The sequence below is a fragment of the Acanthochromis polyacanthus genome, chromosome 10 (genome assembly GCF_021347895.1).
Source record: "Acanthochromis polyacanthus isolate Apoly-LR-REF ecotype Palm Island chromosome 10, KAUST_Apoly_ChrSc, whole genome shotgun sequence".
NCBI classification, from domain to species: domain Eukaryota; kingdom Metazoa; phylum Chordata; class Actinopteri; family Pomacentridae; genus Acanthochromis; species Acanthochromis polyacanthus.
Genome location: NC_067122.1, coordinates 6,789,517 through 6,810,691, shown reverse-complemented (window position 1 = coordinate 6,810,691; position 21,175 = coordinate 6,789,517). Strand labels below are relative to the sequence as shown.

Sequence of the window (21,175 nt, the reverse complement as noted above, 5' to 3'; positions counted from 1 at the left end):
AAAAAATAACTACTAGACAATAATAATTGCATGTGTCAATGGTATTGCACTTTTTTGATGAAATATATAATAAATGCATACATTATACATATAATATTAGAATATATAATGGATAGACTGTTTGTAGGGATATGTATGGAGGTTTATGTAGCTGGTAAGAAACATGATTTTGGTTGCAAACAGTTTGATCTTTGTAAAAATGACTTTCTCATTTGCAAACATTGTTCAGATTTAGTCAAATGGAGATGCGTTTACATTCTATCCAAACCTATTAAACTGATCATTTCAACAACTTGCCCAGCTTTATGATTTCCAAGGATCAGGTTCTGCGCAATTATTGCAATTAGCAATCTGGTCCATTGAGTTAAGAAATAGATGAGTCCATAACAGTTTGATACATAACTACAAAAAAAGATCTACTTCATGTCTGCTCAATCAGTCATACTTTTTCCCATAACACAACATGATTTCAGGATGAAAACTCATGCAGGCAGCTTCACAAACTGAAGAATGAGCCACTTCAGAAGTCATCTCAACTTTCACTTCACTACAGCATCTGCATGCGTCTCTCTTCCACCGCAGAATTAGTGCTCGGATCAGTGACAGCGCATTGAAGAAAGCATCAGTCAGCACGAGGGCATTAGCTCAAACATAACAACAACTTGATATTTATATCAAAAGCATCCTGAGAGCTCCTGGCTTAGCTGGTGTAATCAGGTTAGCTAAACGTCTCCTGTGAGGAAGTAATCTGCTTTGATGCTCTGTCTGCCACCAAAACATCGAATCTGTGTCAGGCTGCGCAGTCTGAGCAGCAACCGCCAGTCCAGCCCACTCTGTAATTCAATTACATTAGTTGACTCATGTCCTACTTAACGTCCAGGCAGCCAACGGCCTGATTACGGAAGCCACAAATTGTCAAATAGCAAACCTGAATAAACATTTATGTCTCTCAGAACCAGGCGGGTTGTAATTATCCTCCATAATATCATTTCACAGGACAGATGAAGTGCAGTGCAGGAGTTCAGCAGCAGGTTTCACTTCACAGATCATCTGCAGAGAAATTCAAACAGAGCTTCCGCCTGCAATTAGACTTTTCAATGAACTCATTTCGGCCTGAACCAAACTCCTTGGCGGTCCAGAAATATTTCATTATGAGGGCATTCTTTTCCATCTGACTGTGCATTTTTGCTGCTGTGCAAACATTAAATACAATTAATATTTGCAAATGCTTAGACACTAAGACGTATCAGGTCTTTGTTTGCTATAGAAATTAATGGCTTATTTCTATTCTCTGACATTTTCTATACAGCTTTATTTTGTAAAAACTGCACTGTGAATATTAGTGGATAAGATATAAAGACTGACAATGAAACTACTTATGTTTATGCATTGATGCATGAAAAACTAAACCAATATTCCTATGGTCTTCTCATTAAAATGTGTTAAATTGTATTTGTTTTACATTAACATTTATTGCCCTCAACAACAAACTGAGGGCAATATAGTCTATATATTGAGAATTAAATCAATGTGGGGCCAAAATGTGAGCCAGTATATCCAACATATCATCAAAAATAACCTCCAAGTCAAAGGGACTGAACACACTGACTGAACACACGGACTTCTTTTTCACTAAGTTTGTTATTATGAATCCATTTTTTTTAACCAATTGAGATAAAATTGGATCAAATGACCAAATGTCTAAATTTGTCACTAAGCTTATGTTTCATGAAAAACCTCTTGCTGTCCAGATTGTGTATAATTTGTCCAATAGTGACCTCTTATTCATCCAAACTGTCATTTACCAGTGTATAATTTTGTATGTACAGCGCTGCCTCTGAATGTCTCTTACAACCTTGTTTTGGATTTAAATTGTTCTCAACATGGAGCCATTAAAGTTGGAAAAACTGTCGCTTGTATTCTTGGGCTTTTAGAACATTTGATTGATGGTTTTCGCAAAGAGTCAATTTAAGAAAAGTCACAGAGAGCTCTGCTTCACTTCATCAGTTACATAAGAAAGTTATATAACTTTTTTATTATATACACACAGATAGTCTGGATTGCACATAGCAGTGCAGTGAGATTAATAGAAGCAGCATTTCTTTCTGTGGTGAAATAAACTTAAGATAAGACAGATAAATGCAGTGGCTCATCTCACCTCTAATAATAGGTTTGTATGAGAAAACTTCGATAGCGGTTTCTCCTTTTCAATCACTTCTCATACTTTAACATGTTTTTATGATACAAAGTTCAGACTTAACAAGACCCTAAAGACTAAAACCTTTAGTACATCTGAGATTTTCCATTTTTGTCACACATTTCCAAAGTCATCGTGTATTTAAATGTAGTTTTCGAGCTGTAAACTTTTATTTTGGAAATACTAAAGTTTGGCCACTAGATGGAGCTACTTGCCCATGCTAATGAAACTCCCAGCACCTTAACCTTTATGCAATTATCTAACCTGATATTATAAGTTCTGGAGAAAAGAAAATTATGCAAATAAAGTAATAGTTGCCTAATTATACCTGAGAAGTATGTTTTTTTTAAATAATCCTCCATAATTCACCATAATCGCAAACACAGAAGACAGCAGACTTAATTAGAGTTTAGTGGAGGTGATTATTAACTATTGACTAGAATTAACTGATTGTTAATTCTAAATGTTACATTTTTATATAACAATCACATTTAATATCTTATTTGACATTTAAACACACAAACAACCAAAAATAAAATACAATTTCCGTTTAGTATTTCTTCTCCACCCACTTGTGGAACTTAATATTTGTTTTTTTATTTTATTGCAGACTAAATAGTTTCTTTCATTGATTGTACCATCATAATAAAACATAATATTTACCATTTAAATTGTTTTAATGCATCACAATAAACATGATATAGTCTGCATAAACATAAACTATTCACATGTAAGTTATTATTATAAATACAAGTGTCAAAGGTAACTTTGTCATCGTCAGAAAATATTTGATATTATTTGTTGTTGTTTTTTGCATTTTTGTAGGTTTTTACGTCCCGATGTTGCTGAAATTTAAAGGTATAACCCATCAGTAGTGTAGAATATACCTTTATTGAGAGCACTGGTCACAGTTTCTTTATTCTGGAGGAAAGGGACAGACTTTTATCACACGTTTCATCACGTATTGACGTGATGCTGGGGTGATGAAGATCTCCCGGGTCTTCCTTTACCTGTCTCCGCTGATTGACAGCCTCCTCCACGAGCAGCACACCGGGCTGCGCTGCGCACTGGCCGGGGGAGAGGCGGTGGGAGGGCGGGCAGGAGCTCCGCTATCCAATGGGATCAGCGATGGGAGGGAGTTTGCAGAACTCCAGCTTTGTCCTAACTTATGACTGAAGCGTATGCACCGTTATTCCACGGGACGGTGCGTAGCTCAGCCGCCTGCAGACGCTTCTACACCGCTGACTTGCGCCCCAAACTTTGGATAAACTTTTTCTTCCTCTTTAACGCATCTCCGAGGAGCCAGGAACTTTAACTTTTTCTTTTTTTTTCTTTTTTGTCTTTCAAAGGCTCGTCAGATTCCTCTCTGAAAATGCTATTTGAGGAGTTGAAATGAAACTTCCCTGATCTGCAGGAATCATTCTCTCCATTCAGAGGATTTGGTTGCAATTAAAGCGCAGCGCAGCGCAGGATAAAGTGACGCTCCTGGAGTACTTTGGAACGCTGATTAAGTGTGGAAAGAGCAGTTTGCTGGCTTTCCCATTGAGTTTCTGCGTGCACATTTCGTTGGAATACAATGCTTTAGTGACTCCTCAGTAAAGTTGATGCATCATAGGCATGGACTCTGTCTGAGAAAGGTGGACTGGCTATCTGACCATGGCGCTCGCAGGTAGGGGCTCCGGCCGGTTTCATTTGATTCTACTCATGCTGTGGACTTTGTCGCAGTACTCAGCATCCAGCCAAGTCCGTCAAGAGTTCCAGGTCCTGGAGGAGCAGCCCGTCGGCACCTATGTGGGCACGATAGAGACCAAGCCCAGCTTCACGTACCGCTTCAGCGAGAGCCACAAACTTTTTGCAATTAACGGCACCACGGGAGTGATTTACACCTCCGCGGTGATCGACAGGGAGCTCCTGCAGAGTGATGTCATCAACGTGGTGGTGCTGTCCAGCCAGCCCACGTACCCCACGGAGGTCAGGATAGTGGTGCTGGACATCAACGATAACTCCCCGGTGTTCCCAGACGCCTCCATAGTGGTGTCCTTCAAGGAGGACGCCAGCAGCGGCCGGCAGGTGATCCTGGACACAGCCACAGACTCTGACATTGGAAGTAACGGAGTTGATCACACCACTTATAGAATAGTAAGAGGCAACGAGCAGAGGAAATTCCGCCTGGATATTACAGTCAATCCTAGTGGAGAGGGGGCATTCTTGCACCTTGTTTCAACTGGAGGCTTGGACAGGGAAGTTACTCCCTTCTACCAGCTCCTGATTGAAGTGGAGGACAAAGGAGAGCCCAAAAAGTTTGGCTACCTGCAAGTAAATGTCACCATTCAGGACATAAATGACAACCCCCCTCTTTTTGAGCAAGACCAGTATCAAACCAGCGTGTTTGAAGATGCAGCAGTAGGTTCCAGCATCCTGCAGATCACAGCTTCAGATCAGGATGAGGGAGCCAATGCAGAAATCAGGTACTTTTTAGATGAGGGGACGCCTTTCCAAATTGACCCCAAAGCAGGTACTATCATTATAAAAGAGGGTTTGGATTATGAGAGTAAAAAGAATATTCCCTGACTATTCATGCAGTAGATAACGGGGTGCCCTCTCTGTCAGGCAGGACAGAAGCCACAATCAAACTGTTAGATGTGAATGATAATGACCCTGTGGTGAAGTTCAGGTATTTTCCAACTACTTCTAAATTTGCCTCTGTTGATGAAAACGCGCAGATCGGCACGGTCGTGGCTTTGCTCACCGTTTCAGATTCAGACTCCCCCACTGCTAATGGCAACATATCTGTTTCAATCTTAGGAGGCAACGAGCAGAGACACTTTGAAGTGCACACGTCTCCTGTGCCCAATTTAAGTCTCATCAAAGTGGCCAGTGTGTTAGACAGGGAGAGAATTTCCTCGTACAACTTGACTGTGTCTGTGTCAGACAATGGCAAGCCTATGGCCAGGTCCTCCTTTGCCAGTCTGGTTATTTTTGTGAATGATATCAACGATCACCCGCCCATATTTCAGGAAACGCTGTACAGAGTAGATATCAGTGAAGACATACCAAAAGGCAGCTACATTAAAGGGGTCTCTGCAACAGATGGTGACTCTGGGCAGAATGCCAACCTGCGCTACTCCCTGGTGTCTGGAAACGCTTTGGGCTGGTTCTCCATCAGTGAAAACAGTGGTCTGGTTACCAGCGCCGCTTTGCTGGATAGGGAAATAGCATCTGAAATTGTGCTCAACATTAGTGCCAAAGACCAGGGGCTGCAGCCCAAGATTTCTTACACTAAACTGATAGTCAACATCACTGACGTGAACGACCAAGTGCCTACATTTACGCAGAGCACATATCACGTTTCCCTGGTGGAGCACGCTCCTGCCGGCACCGAGCTGCTGGTGCTGTCTGCCTCAGATGACGACCTCGGGGCCAATGGGACGGTCCGGTTCTCATTTGATGCAGAGACTCCAGCCAGCGTCCAGGAGCTGTTTCGCCTGGATGCCGTGTCAGGACGATTAAGCACAGCCGTGGAGCTTGACAGGGAGGATCAGGCCTCCTACTTACTCCACGTCCAGGCAGCAGACGCAGGCAGCCCCCCTCTGCACTCTGTAGGGAAAGTCAACATCACCCTGTGGGATATCAATGACAATAGGCCGGTTTTCTACCCGGTGCAGTATTTTGCCACTGTTAAAGAGAACGAGCCCTCGGGTTCTTATGTAACCACTGTTTCAGCTACAGACCCCGATTTAGGTCGAAATGGCACAGTCAAATATATAATTACAGCTGGAGACGCTTCCAAATTCCGCATTAACAGCAACACGGGGAAAATTACCACGCTCGTGCCCCTGGATAGAGAGGAGAAAACTGCTTACCAACTGCAGGTGACAGCAGCAGATGGTAGCGGCCTGCGCTCACACACTCAGGCCATTGTGACTGTCACTGTCATAGACACACAGGACAACCCGCCGGTGTTTAGCCAGAAAGTGTACAGCTTCGTCATGTTTGAAAATGTGGGTGTTGGGACGGTTATAGGGACAGTGTCAGCCACCACAGTGGATCTGAACACAAACATTTCATATCTGATCACTTCAGGGGACCAGAGGGGGCTTTTTGTTGTAAACAGCGCAGGTCAGATCACAGCGTCTAGTCAGATAGACAGAGAGGAGCAGGGCTTTTATCAGCTCAAGGTTGTAGCCAGAGCTGGGGAGATCACAGGAGAGGCTTTTGTTAACATAACTGTGAAGGACTTAAATGATAATGCTCCTCATTTCATTCACTCTGTGGAGCATGTGAGCGCTGTGGAGAACTGGAGCACAGGTCACGTAATATTCCAGGCCAAAGCTTCAGATCCGGATGAAGGCACAAATGGCATGGTGGTCTACAGCCTCAAACAAAACCCCAAAGGCCTGTTTCATATTCATGAGAAGCATGGCCTCATCACGCTGACCGGGCCGCTGGAGGTCACGACCAGCTCCTATGAGGTCGAAGTCATGGCGTCAGACATGGGGGTCCCACAGCACACGTCCAGCCTCGTCCTCATCATCAGCGTTTATGACGTCAACGACAACTCACCTGTGTTTGACCAGCTCTCATATGAGGTCATCATCCTGGAGTCTGAGCCTGTCAACAGCCGCTTTTTTAAATTGGAGGCCACCGACAAAGATTCTGGTCTGAACGGAGAGATTATGTATGACATCGCCGGCGGCAACACCGGTGAAGTGTTTGGCATTTTTCCAGACGGGCAGTTATACATCAAAGCAGAGCTGGACAGAGAAATACAGGACAGATACAACCTGGTGGTTGTGGCCAAAGACAGAGCCGTGGAGCCGCTGAGTGCCACCGTCAATGTCAGCGTGATCCTAGATGATGTAAACGATAACCGGCCCCTCTTTAACAGCACTAATTATGTGTTTCATTTTGAGGAAGAGCAGAAGAGGGGGTCTCTGGTTGGACAGGTTTTTGCTGAGGATAAGGACTTTGGCCCTAACAGTGAGGTCAGATATACATTTGAGACTCCGCAGCCCAACTTTGAGCTGAACGCCATCACAGGGGAATTGACCAGCACGCTGCAGTTGGACCGTGAGTCACTCATGAGACAAAGAGGCGCCGCTGTGTTCAGCTTTGTGGTCGTCTCGTCAGACCAGGGTCTCCCCAAACCCCTCAGAGACCAGGCTAAAGTGCAAGTTTACATTCAAGACATCAATGACAACCCACCTAAATTCACCAAAGACATTTACCAGGCCTCCATCTCTGAATCAGCTCAAAACATGACACAACTGCTGCGGGTGTCTGCCTCAGACGTGGATGAAAATAAAAATGGACTGGTTCGTTATCACATCTCTGAAGGCAATGAGGAGGCTCAGTTTACAATTGACAGCAGCTCTGGACAGGTGACTTTAGTCGGAAAGCTTGACTATGAATCCACGTCCTCCTATTCGCTGAAAATCATAGCTGTTGATGCTGGAACTGTTCCCCTGTCCTCCTCTTGTATGCTCAGTATCAGCATCCTGGATGAAAATGACAACTCCCCCTCCTTCCCTAAATCCTCGCTGTCTGTGGACGTCCTGGAAAACATGAGGATCGGAGAACTGGTGGCCTCTGTTACCGCCACTGATGCGGATTCAGGGCAGAACGCAGACATAACATACAGCATCACGGCCACAAACAACCACGGCACTTTCAGCATCAGCCCCAACACTGGCAGCATCTTCTTGGTTAAAAAGCTGGATTTTGAAACTCAGTCATTTTACAAACTCAACATTACTGCGAAGGACAATGGCAGGCCGCCTCGCTCCTCATCCATTCCTGTGGTCATTCATGTGAGAGATTTTAACGACAACCCTCCCATATTCACCCCTGGAGACATTTTCAAATCCATCTCTGAAAATCTTCCTATCTCCGCCTCAGTCATGACCATTACAGCTCACGACACAGACGCAGACATAAACGGGCAGCTGGAATACTCCATTGTTCAGCAGATTCCTCGGGGAAGCCACTTCAACATTGACCCGAGCACTGGGCTCATATACACCAACAGAGAAATCGACAGGGAGTTCTCCAACCTGTTTGAGCTGACCATCAAAGCCACTGACCAGGCATTTCCAGTTGAATTTCGCCGTTTTGCCCTGAAAAATGTCACAATATGGGTGACGGACCAGAATGATAATGTTCCCACTTTCGTGTCCCAGAATGCCCTTGTGGCTGAGCCTAACATAGTCATCGGCTCCATCCTGACAACAGTAGTGGCCTTCGACCCCGACGACGGCGCAAATGGAGAGGTGGAGTACGAGCTGGTGGAAGGGGACTCGGACACTTTCATTATGGACAGGTACAGCGGGGATATTCGCCTGGCCTCCCAGCTGGTCCCGTCGCGGCTCATGTACACACTCACGGTGTCGGCCACCGACCACGGCACCGACCGCAAGACCTCCAGAACTGAGCTGACCATCATCCTCCAGGGGATGGACGGGCCTGTTTTCTCACAGCCCAAATACATCACCATCCTGAAAGAGGGACAGCCGCCGGGCACCAATGTCATCTCCCTGGATGCCTCGAGCCCGAGAGGCTCTGCAACCAAAGTGGAGTATTTCATCGTGGCAGTGCGCAGCGGTGGCAAAGCCGTGGGACGCCTTTTCACCATCGGCCGCCACACTGGAGTGATACAGACGGCTGCAGAGCTGGATCGAGAACAAGGGTCCGACCTCTACCTGGTGGATGTGTACGCCATTGAGACGGACGCCAGCCAGCCCAGAACACAGCGTGCTGAGGTTAGTACACTGCTGACTTCTCTGTTCTCCACAGGTACTGGAAAGCCACCTCATATTTTGCACTGTTGGTCTATTTGATCTGTTTGGCAGTGAAAGGGCATGAACTCAGCCACTGGCATTTGTTAGAGGCACTTGGATGAAATAAGTGTAATAAGATCAAGCTAAAAAAAAAAAAAAGGAGAAATGAGACTGTCCAAGTCACACATAAACCAGAGCCACCTATTGCATTTGTCCGCTCATTAATTAAATTCCTTTTTTACGCACAGCCCTGCATTATATTAAATCATAATTTTCTTGGACATGAGTAAGAAAGGGTTGTTCCTTGGCCTGATAACTTTATTGTTCCTGTTTCCAAAAACGCACTAGCCATAACAATTCATCTTGAATGTGGCTTTCCTAATATTTGAGCAGTCTGGGGAAAGGAAATGAGTGTTGCATGTCTTCTGCACAAGCTCCTCTCCTGCTCTCATGAACTGAAATGTTCTTATCAGTGGTTATGAAGTGCACAAATCAAAAAAGGCCCACTGTTTTAATTTCCCCACTGCAGACATGAATCACTCAAGGCTGCTGTTTCAGTTTCAAGACTTGTGATGGTTTCCTCTGTGTTTCAAGTACAAATGGGAAAAAAAAAGCAATTCATATGGTCTTCCTGTGCAGGTATGCATCCTTGCTGCCAGTATTACTTTGAGCCTTTGAGCCTGAGGCTGTTTTGGCACTGGGGTGGTCTTGGGGTGCCTTTATACCACCGGGAACTGCTCCACAGGCAATAAGTGACCATTAAAATTGGGTGACCTCTTAAGGCTTTGTGAAAAGATGCTGAGGGCAGACAGAGTGAAACTTAAGCCATCCACTGAGTTTGCATTATGCGCTGCATCTTTTTTAGGCTTTCCCTAAATAAAGATGGAGCTAAATTCTCTCAAGTGTAATGTGGGAACCCTAAGCCCAGTTTGGGTGGCTAAGGCCTAGCCGCTAGCCAAATGAAAAACAAGTGTTATTCTATATATGTTTTGGAAATTGTAACCAGGACCTGAAATGCCGTGTTGTTACAGACTTGATGACACAAGGTGCAAGCGTCTTCTCCTCTAAAGAAATGTGTTCGGTGTTACTGCATTTCAAAAACACTTGAAGTGAAATGATTTAGGAGTTTAAGATTAGCAGGATGCATTTGACAGTTGTTATTGATGCCTTTTCAACCACTGCAAATATTGAAGCTGAAATCCAATATAGCAATCAGTTATTTGGAGACAAACGCACATATTATTGAAATCAAGGATTACTTGGCAAAATCGTGTTAGCAAAGTTAACTTAAAGGTTTGCCCCGGCCAAATGGGAATATCAAATGTTCTCTCACTTTGCCTGCAGCAAAGATGGCAATCTGCTTTCCTCCAGACTCTACTGTCGGGCTAATGAGAGAATATCAGTGCTCCATTCCCCAACTTTAAACTTTAGATTGGTTTCATGCTAAGCTTGAACTTTCTCACCCCTTGGAGAGATGACTTTACCATACCACCTGGCCGAGCAGTCAGTCTCTCCACTATGAGAAGCGTGAGATCTAATAACTTGGAGGAATTCAAATGACTGGCTACATTTGGAAGTGTGGGCCAGTTTTGTGCTGTAATGCAACGTGCAGTCGCCTTTGTGGCTGCATTTTTTTTACCAACACAGATGCTCAGGCCATATTTATGCTGTTTGTGCCTCCTCCGTCGATGGGACCTCATGCACGGTGTGGTACTTTAGTGTAAACTTTCAGACTTAGACTAATGTTTTTCCAGTGCAGTGTTTATACACCAGATACCCGGTAGCAACGGGGGGATTATTTCCATCCCCGGGGTTGTGACCCTTTCACATTCTCCATTTCCCATTTTCAGCCATTGATTGGACGCATGAGGGAATGTTGGCGTTTTCCCCTCTGCTGTGCACCACGTGTGATGTTGTGGAAACAGTCGAACAAAGAGAATTCGGCTGGACAGGCTTTATCAATGGTTGCGATCTTAAACAGCTCAGGAAGTTTGATTGTTAGCGATTGCCGGTCACATCTGTCTGTCTGTCAACTTTCGGTGCCTTCTGGCTCCCATCTTGAGTCATGTATGATCATTCAGCCGAACAGTGGTCCTGCAATGAGAAAGTTAAACAATCATATTTGGTTGTTGTTCTGTAGCAAGTGGCAGCTTGGAATGTTTTTCACATGACTTCATTACCCAGAAATCTTCGTGTTTCTTCCTCTCTTTTCCTAGTTTGGGTAAATATGCTGGGGCGAAAAAAATGTCTTGGCAACAATTTCATCTATTGTTGGTGAATCCAGATTCCATTCATAGTTTTAAGGAGGATGTTTTTTTATTTCGCTCGAAATTTTGATTCATCGCATCCTGTGATGTCCTTGCTTAGAGGCAGAGAGAAGCCCTCCCCTCCGTAACTCATACTGCTTAAATTGACTCTGAGTCGCCTATACTGCGCTGCTCGCTCACCTTTCACCACCGCTGATGTGACAGCAGCTGTTTCCAATCAGCTGGTTCAATACAAAACACCTGCAAATCACCAATTGTTGAGCTCTGTGTGACTTAGCATAGATTTGCAGTTGTGGTGATGCTTTTTCCTAATGCAACAGACCTTTCATATGTTTGACAATATTTCTTGCCAGTAGTTCAGTTCATATTATTATGGCATTGTTGGGAATAATCTCCTACAGGGGTGTCAAACTCATTTTAGTTGAGGGGCCACATACAGCCCAATGTGATCTCATGTGGGCTGGACCAGTAAAATCACAGCATCTTAACCTATAAACAACGACATCTCCAGATTTTTCCCTTTGTTAAGTGCAAAAAAAGTACAATTATAAAAATATTCACATTTAATGAACAAAACATTTAGTTTCAGGTGTCTGGAACTGAACGATATGTTATATTACTTTATGATCAAAACAATTTGTCAAGAGCTAGAAATGATTAGAAACGTCAAGTTTTACAAATTTACAAAGTTGATGTCTTCTATGTAATTTTTCCACTTGACAAAGTCATCCTGTGGGCCAGATTGGACCCCCTGGTGGGCCGGTTTTGGCCTGCGGACCATATGTTTGACATCCCTGATCTACTACTAGAGCTGCAAATAATGTTTATATTCATGACCGATTAATCTGTTAATTATGTTCCTGATGAAATTGTTAGTTGATTAGTCTAAAAAAATGTCAAAAAGGTGATCAGTGTTCCCCAAAGCCTAACATAATGTCCTTATATGTCCCATTTCATCCAAACCCAAAGATATTCAGATTACACTCATAGAGGAGGAAAGAAACTACAAAATATTTACCTTTAAGAAGCTGGAATCTGAATATTTACACTTTATGTGTAACTCCTCAGACTGATCGATGGTGGGGATTACTTTAATAGCTGGCTAATAATTTATTAATCCTCACCGCTCTGCCTGATGAATGAGAGAAAATGAGTTGTTTGGTGTTTCAGAAACATCCATCACAATTGCCCAGAGCTCGAGATACATTTTTAAATGTCTTAAATGGGTGAAAAACCACAAATATTAAGCTTGGAATGATGTTTGAGCTTTATGAAGAACTAAAATGTTGATGTTCCAAGGGAGGTCTTAAAGGGACCTGCAGGTGGCTCTGAGAAGTTTGTAGTTTCAACAGCTGGCCTGTCAGCCTCCTCTGTCTGTCATTATGCTCATTACATAAAATATGGCTATATACCATTTATGTTTATGTAACTTTAATTTGCCAGAATGGTCTTTTGGGATCTTTTTTGAGAGTCCTGGATAAATAGCAGCACAGTTAAGTTACACAGCTTCCATTTGTGGCGAGCGCTGGCAGCTTTATGCATTTGTTGTGGTTTCTGCTTTAAGTTTCTCGAGCCACCTCTCTCTTTCCATACTTTGGAGTTGATGTGAGTATTCCTTTAAAGGAAGAAGCGATTACAAACGCAGAATAATAGAGCAATCGCAGAGATCTCCACGGTCTCTGTTTCTTATCCTCTTTACTCTCTCCCTTCATCTTCCTCCTCCTCACAGACGAACCCTGCAGCCCCTATAGACCAGACTGCTACAATTGTTTTCTTAAACTCACTGTGAATCAAAATGAAGTGCTGTTTTTTTTTTTCTGTCGGAGAGGCCCTCAAGTGCCACATCAGTCCTTGCCCCCTCCTCTCAAAGCCATTGTTCCCCCCTGAAAGTAAACACAGTCGGAGTGTTCAACAGGCCTTCCTTTGTTTTTCCTTCGCAGATAAAGTGTTGCGCTGGCCTGGCCGCAATTCGGGAGGCTTTTATTATTTTTTGTCTGTGCCAGCGTCTTGCCTTGGCAGATTTAGGGGTGTGTATGGATGCCCCTGTCAGCCGGCTTTCCTCCCCTCTCCTCACCAGTGACAGACGTACGGTAGAACTGTTTGGACTCAGGGGGCTGAAGAAAGAAAAGAGTGTTTTTGGGAGGGTGCTGGACATGTCAGACGGTGTTACTGGGAGTTGTGGGAATGAAGGAAGAGGTGGAGTGACGGGAAGCATTTTTAGGAGGGTTCTGCGAGTGCCAGACGCAGTCAGCATCGCAAGGAATCATGGGAAGCCGGGGCTCAGGATCATGTCCTGAGCAGGTGGGGGGGAACGAGGGCTCGGTCTGTTTGCTTGCAGCTTTTGGACATCACAGTCGCGGAATACAGATGGCTGAATCAGATAGTCGGCTCAAATTAGCGTTGATCTCTGTTGCTATGGACGGTTTGATCCCCATTATATTCACCACCCTCTTTGTTGAGCTGTAGATCTCTGTGTCTTTGCATCTCATTTGGATCTGCCTGCCTGTTTTTCGTGTCTCTGCGCGGCTGTTTGTGTCTCTGATTCATAAATCTCGTTGGTAACAAACTTCAAAGTCCTTTGGCTTTTCTTTTGCTTTTCTCTGCGTTTTGATGATGCTGAAGCTCCTCTAATGTGGGAAATGTGATTAGGGCATGTGAGGCAGTGTTGAGGTTGTAGAGAAGACAGGAAAAAAAAAGAAAACAGCTGAAATATAAAACCAGAAAAGGCAGCCAGGTCAGCGAGGCTGGAGAAGAAGGTCATGTACAGCTGGATGATACGATACGGATGCTGGCTTTTGTTTGTGCATTTGTGTCTGTGTGTGAGAGTATTAATAAAAATTGAAATATTGATGACTGCCAGAGAACGACCGAACAGCGTTACAGATAGCTCCCTAAGCTGAGCATTTAGTGTGCTTTCTTGAGCTAAAAAAAGAGACTTTGATTACATTCGATTTATACACAAGTTCAGTATTAAATTTTCATGTTTCTCAGAAGGCATATTTTGTAAGAACTGGGAGAGAATGATGCAGAACAAACTGCATCCTTGTGTGTAATAAGTCATGGTGTAATATTTTGTGCGTGTCTCGACGCCGGGTGGTAACATACTAGTCCTGGATTGTAATTCACACAATAATCTGGCTGGACACGCGTTTTTGAAATGGTCATCGAAAGGGTGACGCATCTGCTCGGCTCTCTGGGTAGGTGGTCTCTGCGGGATGAGCGTGAAGCCGTGTGTGAACCGACGCTGACGAGTCGTCTCGGAGCGTCTGCCCATTTTACGAGACGCCGTCGCCATAAAAGTTGGATAAACATTCAGTCGTGCGTGGATGCGTGTAAGCAGATGCTGCCAAAAGCCCACAGACGAGTTCAAACTCACACAGACTCTCTCTCAAAGTGCAGGAAAAACATTAAATGGTAGCAGCAGTCAGAATAGTTCAGCTTCATTTGGATTATTATGATTATGCTGCTGTCAAATAAGATCATCGGGATCCTGCGAGACTCCTATTCAGCAGATTGTGAGTGAACCTTGATGAAGTCAGTGGTTTATGTCCTCATTTTATTGTACTGGGCTGTTTGTTAGTGTTTGTCTTGTTCCATTTATTTTGTGGCTCTCTGCAACTTTGTTTAAAAAAGTGTTAAGCAGGTCCGGCTGCTGTCCAACTCGTCTGACCGTCGGCGATGAGCGTTAAAGTTTGTCTGCAAATGTACAGCAGGTTTTCAGACTTTTTTTCCTCATCAGACAGCAGCGACCTGCACAACTCATAACACTCATTTGTCAGAGTCTGGGCTGAAAGGTCAAGAGCGGGATCGTATTGTTCTGCTGTGCCATGTCCAATAAAGTTAATCCAAGCTTCACATTTGGAGTGAAAGAGCAAAACTAACCATTTTCCTTTTTGGCCAAAAGCCTCAGTGACCCTGTTAAATCCCACAGTTCTCTTTAATTTCAGTATTGAACCAACCAGACGTGACTGCTGAAGTGACTGAGGAGTCATTATCCAATTATGAAGCCATGTTATTTTGTTGCTGGCTAGTTTACAATGAAGCTGCAATGATTCACTCTTTAATTGTCAACTATCCAACTATTCTGATTAACGGTTAGTCTGTTTGAATCATTTGTAAGGGGGAAAAAATGAGAAAAAAGTCAAAATTCTCAAATTCCACCTTCTGAAATATGAATATTTTCTAGTTTATTTACTCCTTTAGGTCATAAACTAGAACACTGAGGACAATTTTCACCATTTTCTGATATTTTATGGACCAAACATCATATCAATTAATGTAGAAAATAATCAAGATGTTATTCGACAGTGTCAATAGTCGTCAGTTGCAGCCATTGTTTAAAACTACACTTGTTTTCAGTGCATTAAATCAGCGGTTCTCCACCTTGTTGTCTTACTGTGAGCCTTTACAGTGTCTGGCTGGAAATCTTAATGCCACAGTTCTACTCTCTATGTCTATGAGGACATTATAGAGTCTGTATGGTGGTCCACATGTAGACCAAAACTACCAGGAGTATGCTACAAAAGCAACATGTAGAGTGTGTGGTCTCAAAGGTATAATAGATCCCCTGCACATGTATTAAAGCAGTTTTATTTATTCACAACAAGGAATGAAGCAAATATTAAAGTGAAAAGTCAAACAGAATCTGTTGTAGCAGCAACAAATCAAGGACTCTGTCTTAGTTAACAAAAGACGTTGAAGTTCTTTTAGTTGCTGGCTGATTAACGAGGGGATGTTTATTCATTTCGTTCTTAAGAATTTGGTCTAAATCAGGAAAGATTCTGTCAAAAGAAGTTAACGAGATCGTGTGTCTGACCAGGCGTTCAGCTTTATTGTATTTGGCAGTTTTTGATGCTGCTGCGGACTCATTTTGATCCAGTCTAAATTATCGAGTTCCAACACTGCATCGGTGAAGTCCAGACTTTGTTACATTTGGTAAAAGTACACAAAATTACCTTGAAGGCCTCAGCGGCATTGTGTGAACTTTGTAACACTCTTTGTATTGTCTTCTGCGGCAAACTGAATTGTCCTGGTGTGGTAACCCCACCCAGCTCCACTCTAAACAGGTTCAAGCACAAATTATTTACACGTTCTATTTCCAAACACGGTTTGCCGCTGAATTATGTTCACGTTCAGGGAATGTGTATGTGTATTAAAGGAAAAGTCTTTCAGCTCTGCGGTTGACCCTCCGAAACTTCTTTTTTTCCCCCTTTTCACTCCAGTTCTGCCTCATGCAAAGTCAATGCAGGACCTTGGGTTAGAATAATAAATGAATGTGACCAGAACTCGGTATGCTCCACGGACTTTTGCATCATCGAGTTTATTTTCACTTCAGAGATGCATTTCTCTTGTTGTGTGACTTTGATTGTCATGCCTCATTTGGGACGGGTCATTCCTCTGTCTTAAGCGAACATGGCCGGACCAAATGTGCGACCGAAATAGTATTAATACCCGCAGGGAATGCCTTTCTGCTTTGGTCCACAGAATGATCAAAAGTGGACCGTTTTGCTGCTGCACCGGGAGGGATTTATTCAAGTGCAATCAGAACTCTCCATCAGAAGCTGTGATCTAAAGTTTCCAAGCTTTATAGTCGCTCAACCGCAGAGACTTTGATTGGGAGCAGTTGAAGTGATCAGGTAGAGCTATGATTTGGATTGTACATTTTCCCTGAGCAAGTGTTACACAGGGAAATAAATCTTAGCCTGAGTATGACTACATCCCAGAGATTTCTTCATCACTTCTCCCTGCGCTGCTCTGACTGTGAAGGGACCATAAAATATGCCCAAGTCTCTCCAGCTTTAAAAAAAAAAAAATGTTCCACTACTTTCACTTGTAAAACGGAGGGAGTTAGAGCGAAAGAGGCAGAGCGGTGGGTTGACTTTGGCAGCATATCCTCTGCGGTAATAATGGATCCCAGCTACAGAATGATTTGTTCTTCCACGTGACTTAGCGAGCTCTCTAGCATCAACAAACACTCGAGCGTGTCGACATGCAGAAATACACACGGCAAATTTCCATTGTTTTCAGAGCTCAGGCTTCACCGTGCTGCCTCGCTGACCCGTCTCTCTCCTTTGTGTCTCGAAAAAAAAAAGAGGCAAAAATTGGGGAAAAAAAGAGCTGCACTGTTGCACATCTCACTTCCCGCTGGCCGTCCATCAGCGGCGGCTCTAAAGTGACATTTAGTGCGCTCGCTCGGCTCCCTCACGGATCCTCCCACCTCCAGGGACATCAAACGAGAAGGAGAGGGAGAGGATGTGCGTTTCTGCTTCGTATGCAGAGTTCTCATGCACACACACACACACACGCACACATAGACGCACACACACGCCTCATCTGCCCAGCTTGCGGTAAGACGAGCGACCCGCAGGCAGGAAGGGGTATCTCCCGCTGCCCGGACAGATAATTTAGGAGGTAGATGGGAGATGGAGGGAGGGAAAAAAGAAGCGAGGGAGGAAAGGAGAAGGTGGAGGCAGGGCGGTGAGGTCTGAGCCGGAGTAGGGCTTTAGCGTCGGGAGCAGGAGACGAGCAAAGATAGACTGGCACCGGAGAGAGCGAGAGCCTGTTATTGTTATCTCCCCTCTCCTTTTTATAAGTTTTCCATCAAGACATCGGCTGCAGCTCCCGCTCTGCATGCGGCTGGCTTTATTAAGAGGTTAACCATGTTGTGTTTTAGCATTTGTACAGAACTTTTCGAGCTCTGTTGTTGTGATAATATTACTTTTCAAGCTTGCAAAACCTCTGCGAGCTTTTCCCCGCTTGGTCTTTTCTACTACAGGTCTTAACTCAAAAAAGAAGCCAAGCCACAGTTGATTTGCAGCTGTTTTCAATTTTGGAATTGAAATATTTCGGCTCTCGAAATGTCTCTGCATGACTTTTCCGCCGCTCGATTTCTGTGCGAGTTGTTAGATTTTTAAAATCACGCAACGGAGCGTTAGTTGTAATTCTGTTCATGGTCTTCATTTGACAGCTTTCTGGCCACATCTTAGGCCTTGAATATTCACTGACCAATGCAGAGCAATCTAATGGGGTTTTTCCCATATTATAGCTGTTTTTAATGTTTTCTCACTTTTGTTTTCTGTTCTTGTTGTATTGCAACCAGTGTAATATCGTGCAGTGTTGTTGAATTCGTTACAAACTCACGCTGTGCAGCCAAACAGCACTTAAACCCACTGAACTTTGTTGAATTCTAGTGGAGGCATTAAAGTTTGCACACAAAAAAAAATCAACTTAAACTTAGAATTGTGATATTAGTTCATCAGTTGTCAACTATTAAATTGATCCCAAATTGACTTGGCAACGCAATCTGTCTCTGATCTCTAAAAAAAGGTTAAAATGTTCTTATTCCAGTTTCACAAATGTGAGTATTTTCTTGTTTCTTGCTTCCTATGTGACAGTAAACTAAACATCTTAAAACTAAAACATTTGAGGATGTCACCTTAACTTGTAGGAAATGCTGATTTATATTTTTCACCATTTTCTAAGTTTTTATAGCCCAAATAATCTGTTAATCAGGATTTACAGAACAATTAATCAACAGTGTAGGTAATGTTTAGTTGCAGCTGTAATTAAAATGAAGAACAATAAGGAAAAGTTAAGTGGTTAAAGGGTCAGTTTACCTAAATTACAGAGACAATACTTAGCTATTGAGTTTTTAGTTTATCTCCAAGATTCTGATAACATTAGGATTCAGTTTAATTTGTGCTTGCAGATCTCGTGAGAGTAAATAAAATCTACATGCTACACCAGTAAACTTCTGAATGTTGCCTGTTGTTTCTAATTTAATAAACTGACCCCTTAAAGCTTTTTTCCTGAACTGACAGGTGCTTCATATAAGCTGTTTCTGCCTCTGAAGTACCTCACAACTCTCCAGAAAACTCAAACTTCCTCACCCGTTAAATTGCCCATACACATCACCCTCCCATGGGTCATTTTGCAGAAAGGTTGTGGTTGTTTGAGCACGTAGCCGAGTGGAACGTCTCAGGAAAATAGCTTGTGGTCACCAAGACAATAACTGCGGAGCATGACCCTCACTTTGGAGGATTATTATCTCATTCAAGGAGATTCTTGGATCAGAGCTGGCTCAGTGCTGGCGCTGCTACTCTGTATTTCCAAAGCAATAATCCTAAAGCATCTTTTACAGTGAACTATCAGAGAGCACACGGGGTGCAAGCTTTGCCTTCAAACATTTCCATCCTGCACTGTGTGGCTCTGCAGTGCAACCCCTGCATGGCAGCCTGCAAAAAGCTGGCCCTTGATCGCAAACACAACACTGTGTTTACACAAAATTCGAACAACTGATCTGCTGTCAGAAACAGAGAGCAGCAAGAACTCCTGGCTGGAAATAGCTAACCATTTTGGTGAATGCGGCCTTCCTCTCCCCTCTCCGGTTGGGTCAGTTTAATTGAAAGCAGCTGGCGAGGGTTCTGGGCAGCGATGTGCGGGTCTAGTCAACGTGACTCAGGCTCTTGCTTGTGATCGGGGTACCTGAGCTGCCTGCCCCCCCCCCCCCCCCCCCCCCCCAGCTTTGTTGTCTGACAAAAGTTAGGATATTATTAAAACTGGTGATATCTGCAGTGGCAAACTAAAAGAAAGTATGCATTGGGCTCTGAGAGAGAAAGCTCTGGTTTCCATTACATTCGTTGACATTGTGCTATTTTTGCTCCTTTTTACTTCTTTTCTTTTTTTGCCCACTCTCTGATTTTCCTATGCAAATGCACCAAGTGTCCTAATTTCACCAGACTCTATTGTGCTGGGATGTCGAGGTGTAATTTAACAAAGTGCTGTTCTCAAAGTTGACTTTATGGTCTCCCCTTTCAATCACTGGGCTATTTTGACTTTGCTTGGGGTTGTGTGTGTGTCTGTCTGCTTGCTCCCTGTACATGCTTTCGACCTTAAACAGCACTGCTCTCGCATACTTTTTGCACAATCACCAAATCTTGGCGCCCTCCACTCATTTTTCTGCAGTTATCCTGCTTGGCGTCTCTGGCACTGACACGTAGCTCACCGAGATGAAAAAACACAAAGAAACAGCCCACTGAAAAATGAATCATCCAAAACGTTGTCTAAACTTGGCTGGCCTGCTGTTGACAGACAGATCGTAATGAAGTCTCCCTCCCAGGACACTGAGTTCTTACGGTATTACATGGAGGGTGATCAGATATTACATTATGTCTGTGTCTCCTCCAGGGGGCTGCTGCTATTGGGGCTCCGCTCACGTTGAGGTGTGCAGAAGCCTTTGAGTGAATGAGAGAAACAACTCGGGACATAAAACTCCATGAAAATCTGCTGCCTGACAGGCTTCACGAACTGACCAAGAATTCCATTTTATTGAGTACACAAACCTCATTTTCTTTTTTTGCACACTGTAAAAAATTAACTTGCAATCAGTATGAATATCTGAAAGTATGCAAGGAAATCTTTATTAAAAGAAACAGAAAACTACTTGATTTGTGTTGGAAGCGGCTATGTGTGGTTGCTGCTCTGCCAATACTTCCTTTTCTTTTTCCATTTGAGGATGGAAAACAAGATTTTAAAGGGAAACTGCCGTAATTTTGCACCTGAACACAACTTTCAGAGCAATATTGCATTTTTACATATATTCTAGTTGAGTACGTAACATATGCAACACACACTCCTGTTCAAAATTTTGGGGTGACCCTACCAATTTCATGTTTTGCAGGAAAACTCACATTTATTCATGTGCTAACATAATTGCACAAGGGTTTTCTAATCATCAGTTAGCCTTTCAACAGCATTAGCTAACACAATGTAGCATTAGAACACAGGAGTGATGGTTGCTGGAAATGTTCCTCTGTACCCCTATTGAGATATTCCATTAAAAATCTTCCGTTTCCAGCTAGAATATTTTTTAACCACAATAACAATGTCTAGACTGTATTTTTGATTCATTTAATGTTATCTTCATTGAAAAAAAA

The 21,175-nt window shown here is 43.4% G+C and overlaps 1 protein-coding gene across 1 annotated transcript in view; it reads left to right on the top strand.

The window, feature by feature from the left end:
* Positions 1-3,365: 3,365 nt before the first annotated feature.
* The window catches only part of LOC110954880 (protocadherin Fat 4), a 134,460-nt gene continuing 116,650 nt past the window's right edge, over positions 3,366-21,175 (top strand). The window contains 2 exon segments of the mRNA XM_022199627.2: positions 3,366-4,748; positions 4,751-8,955. Coding sequence (XP_022055319.2) covers positions 3,854-4,748; positions 4,751-8,955 — 5,100 coding nt within the window. The 5' untranslated portion in view covers positions 3,366-3,853.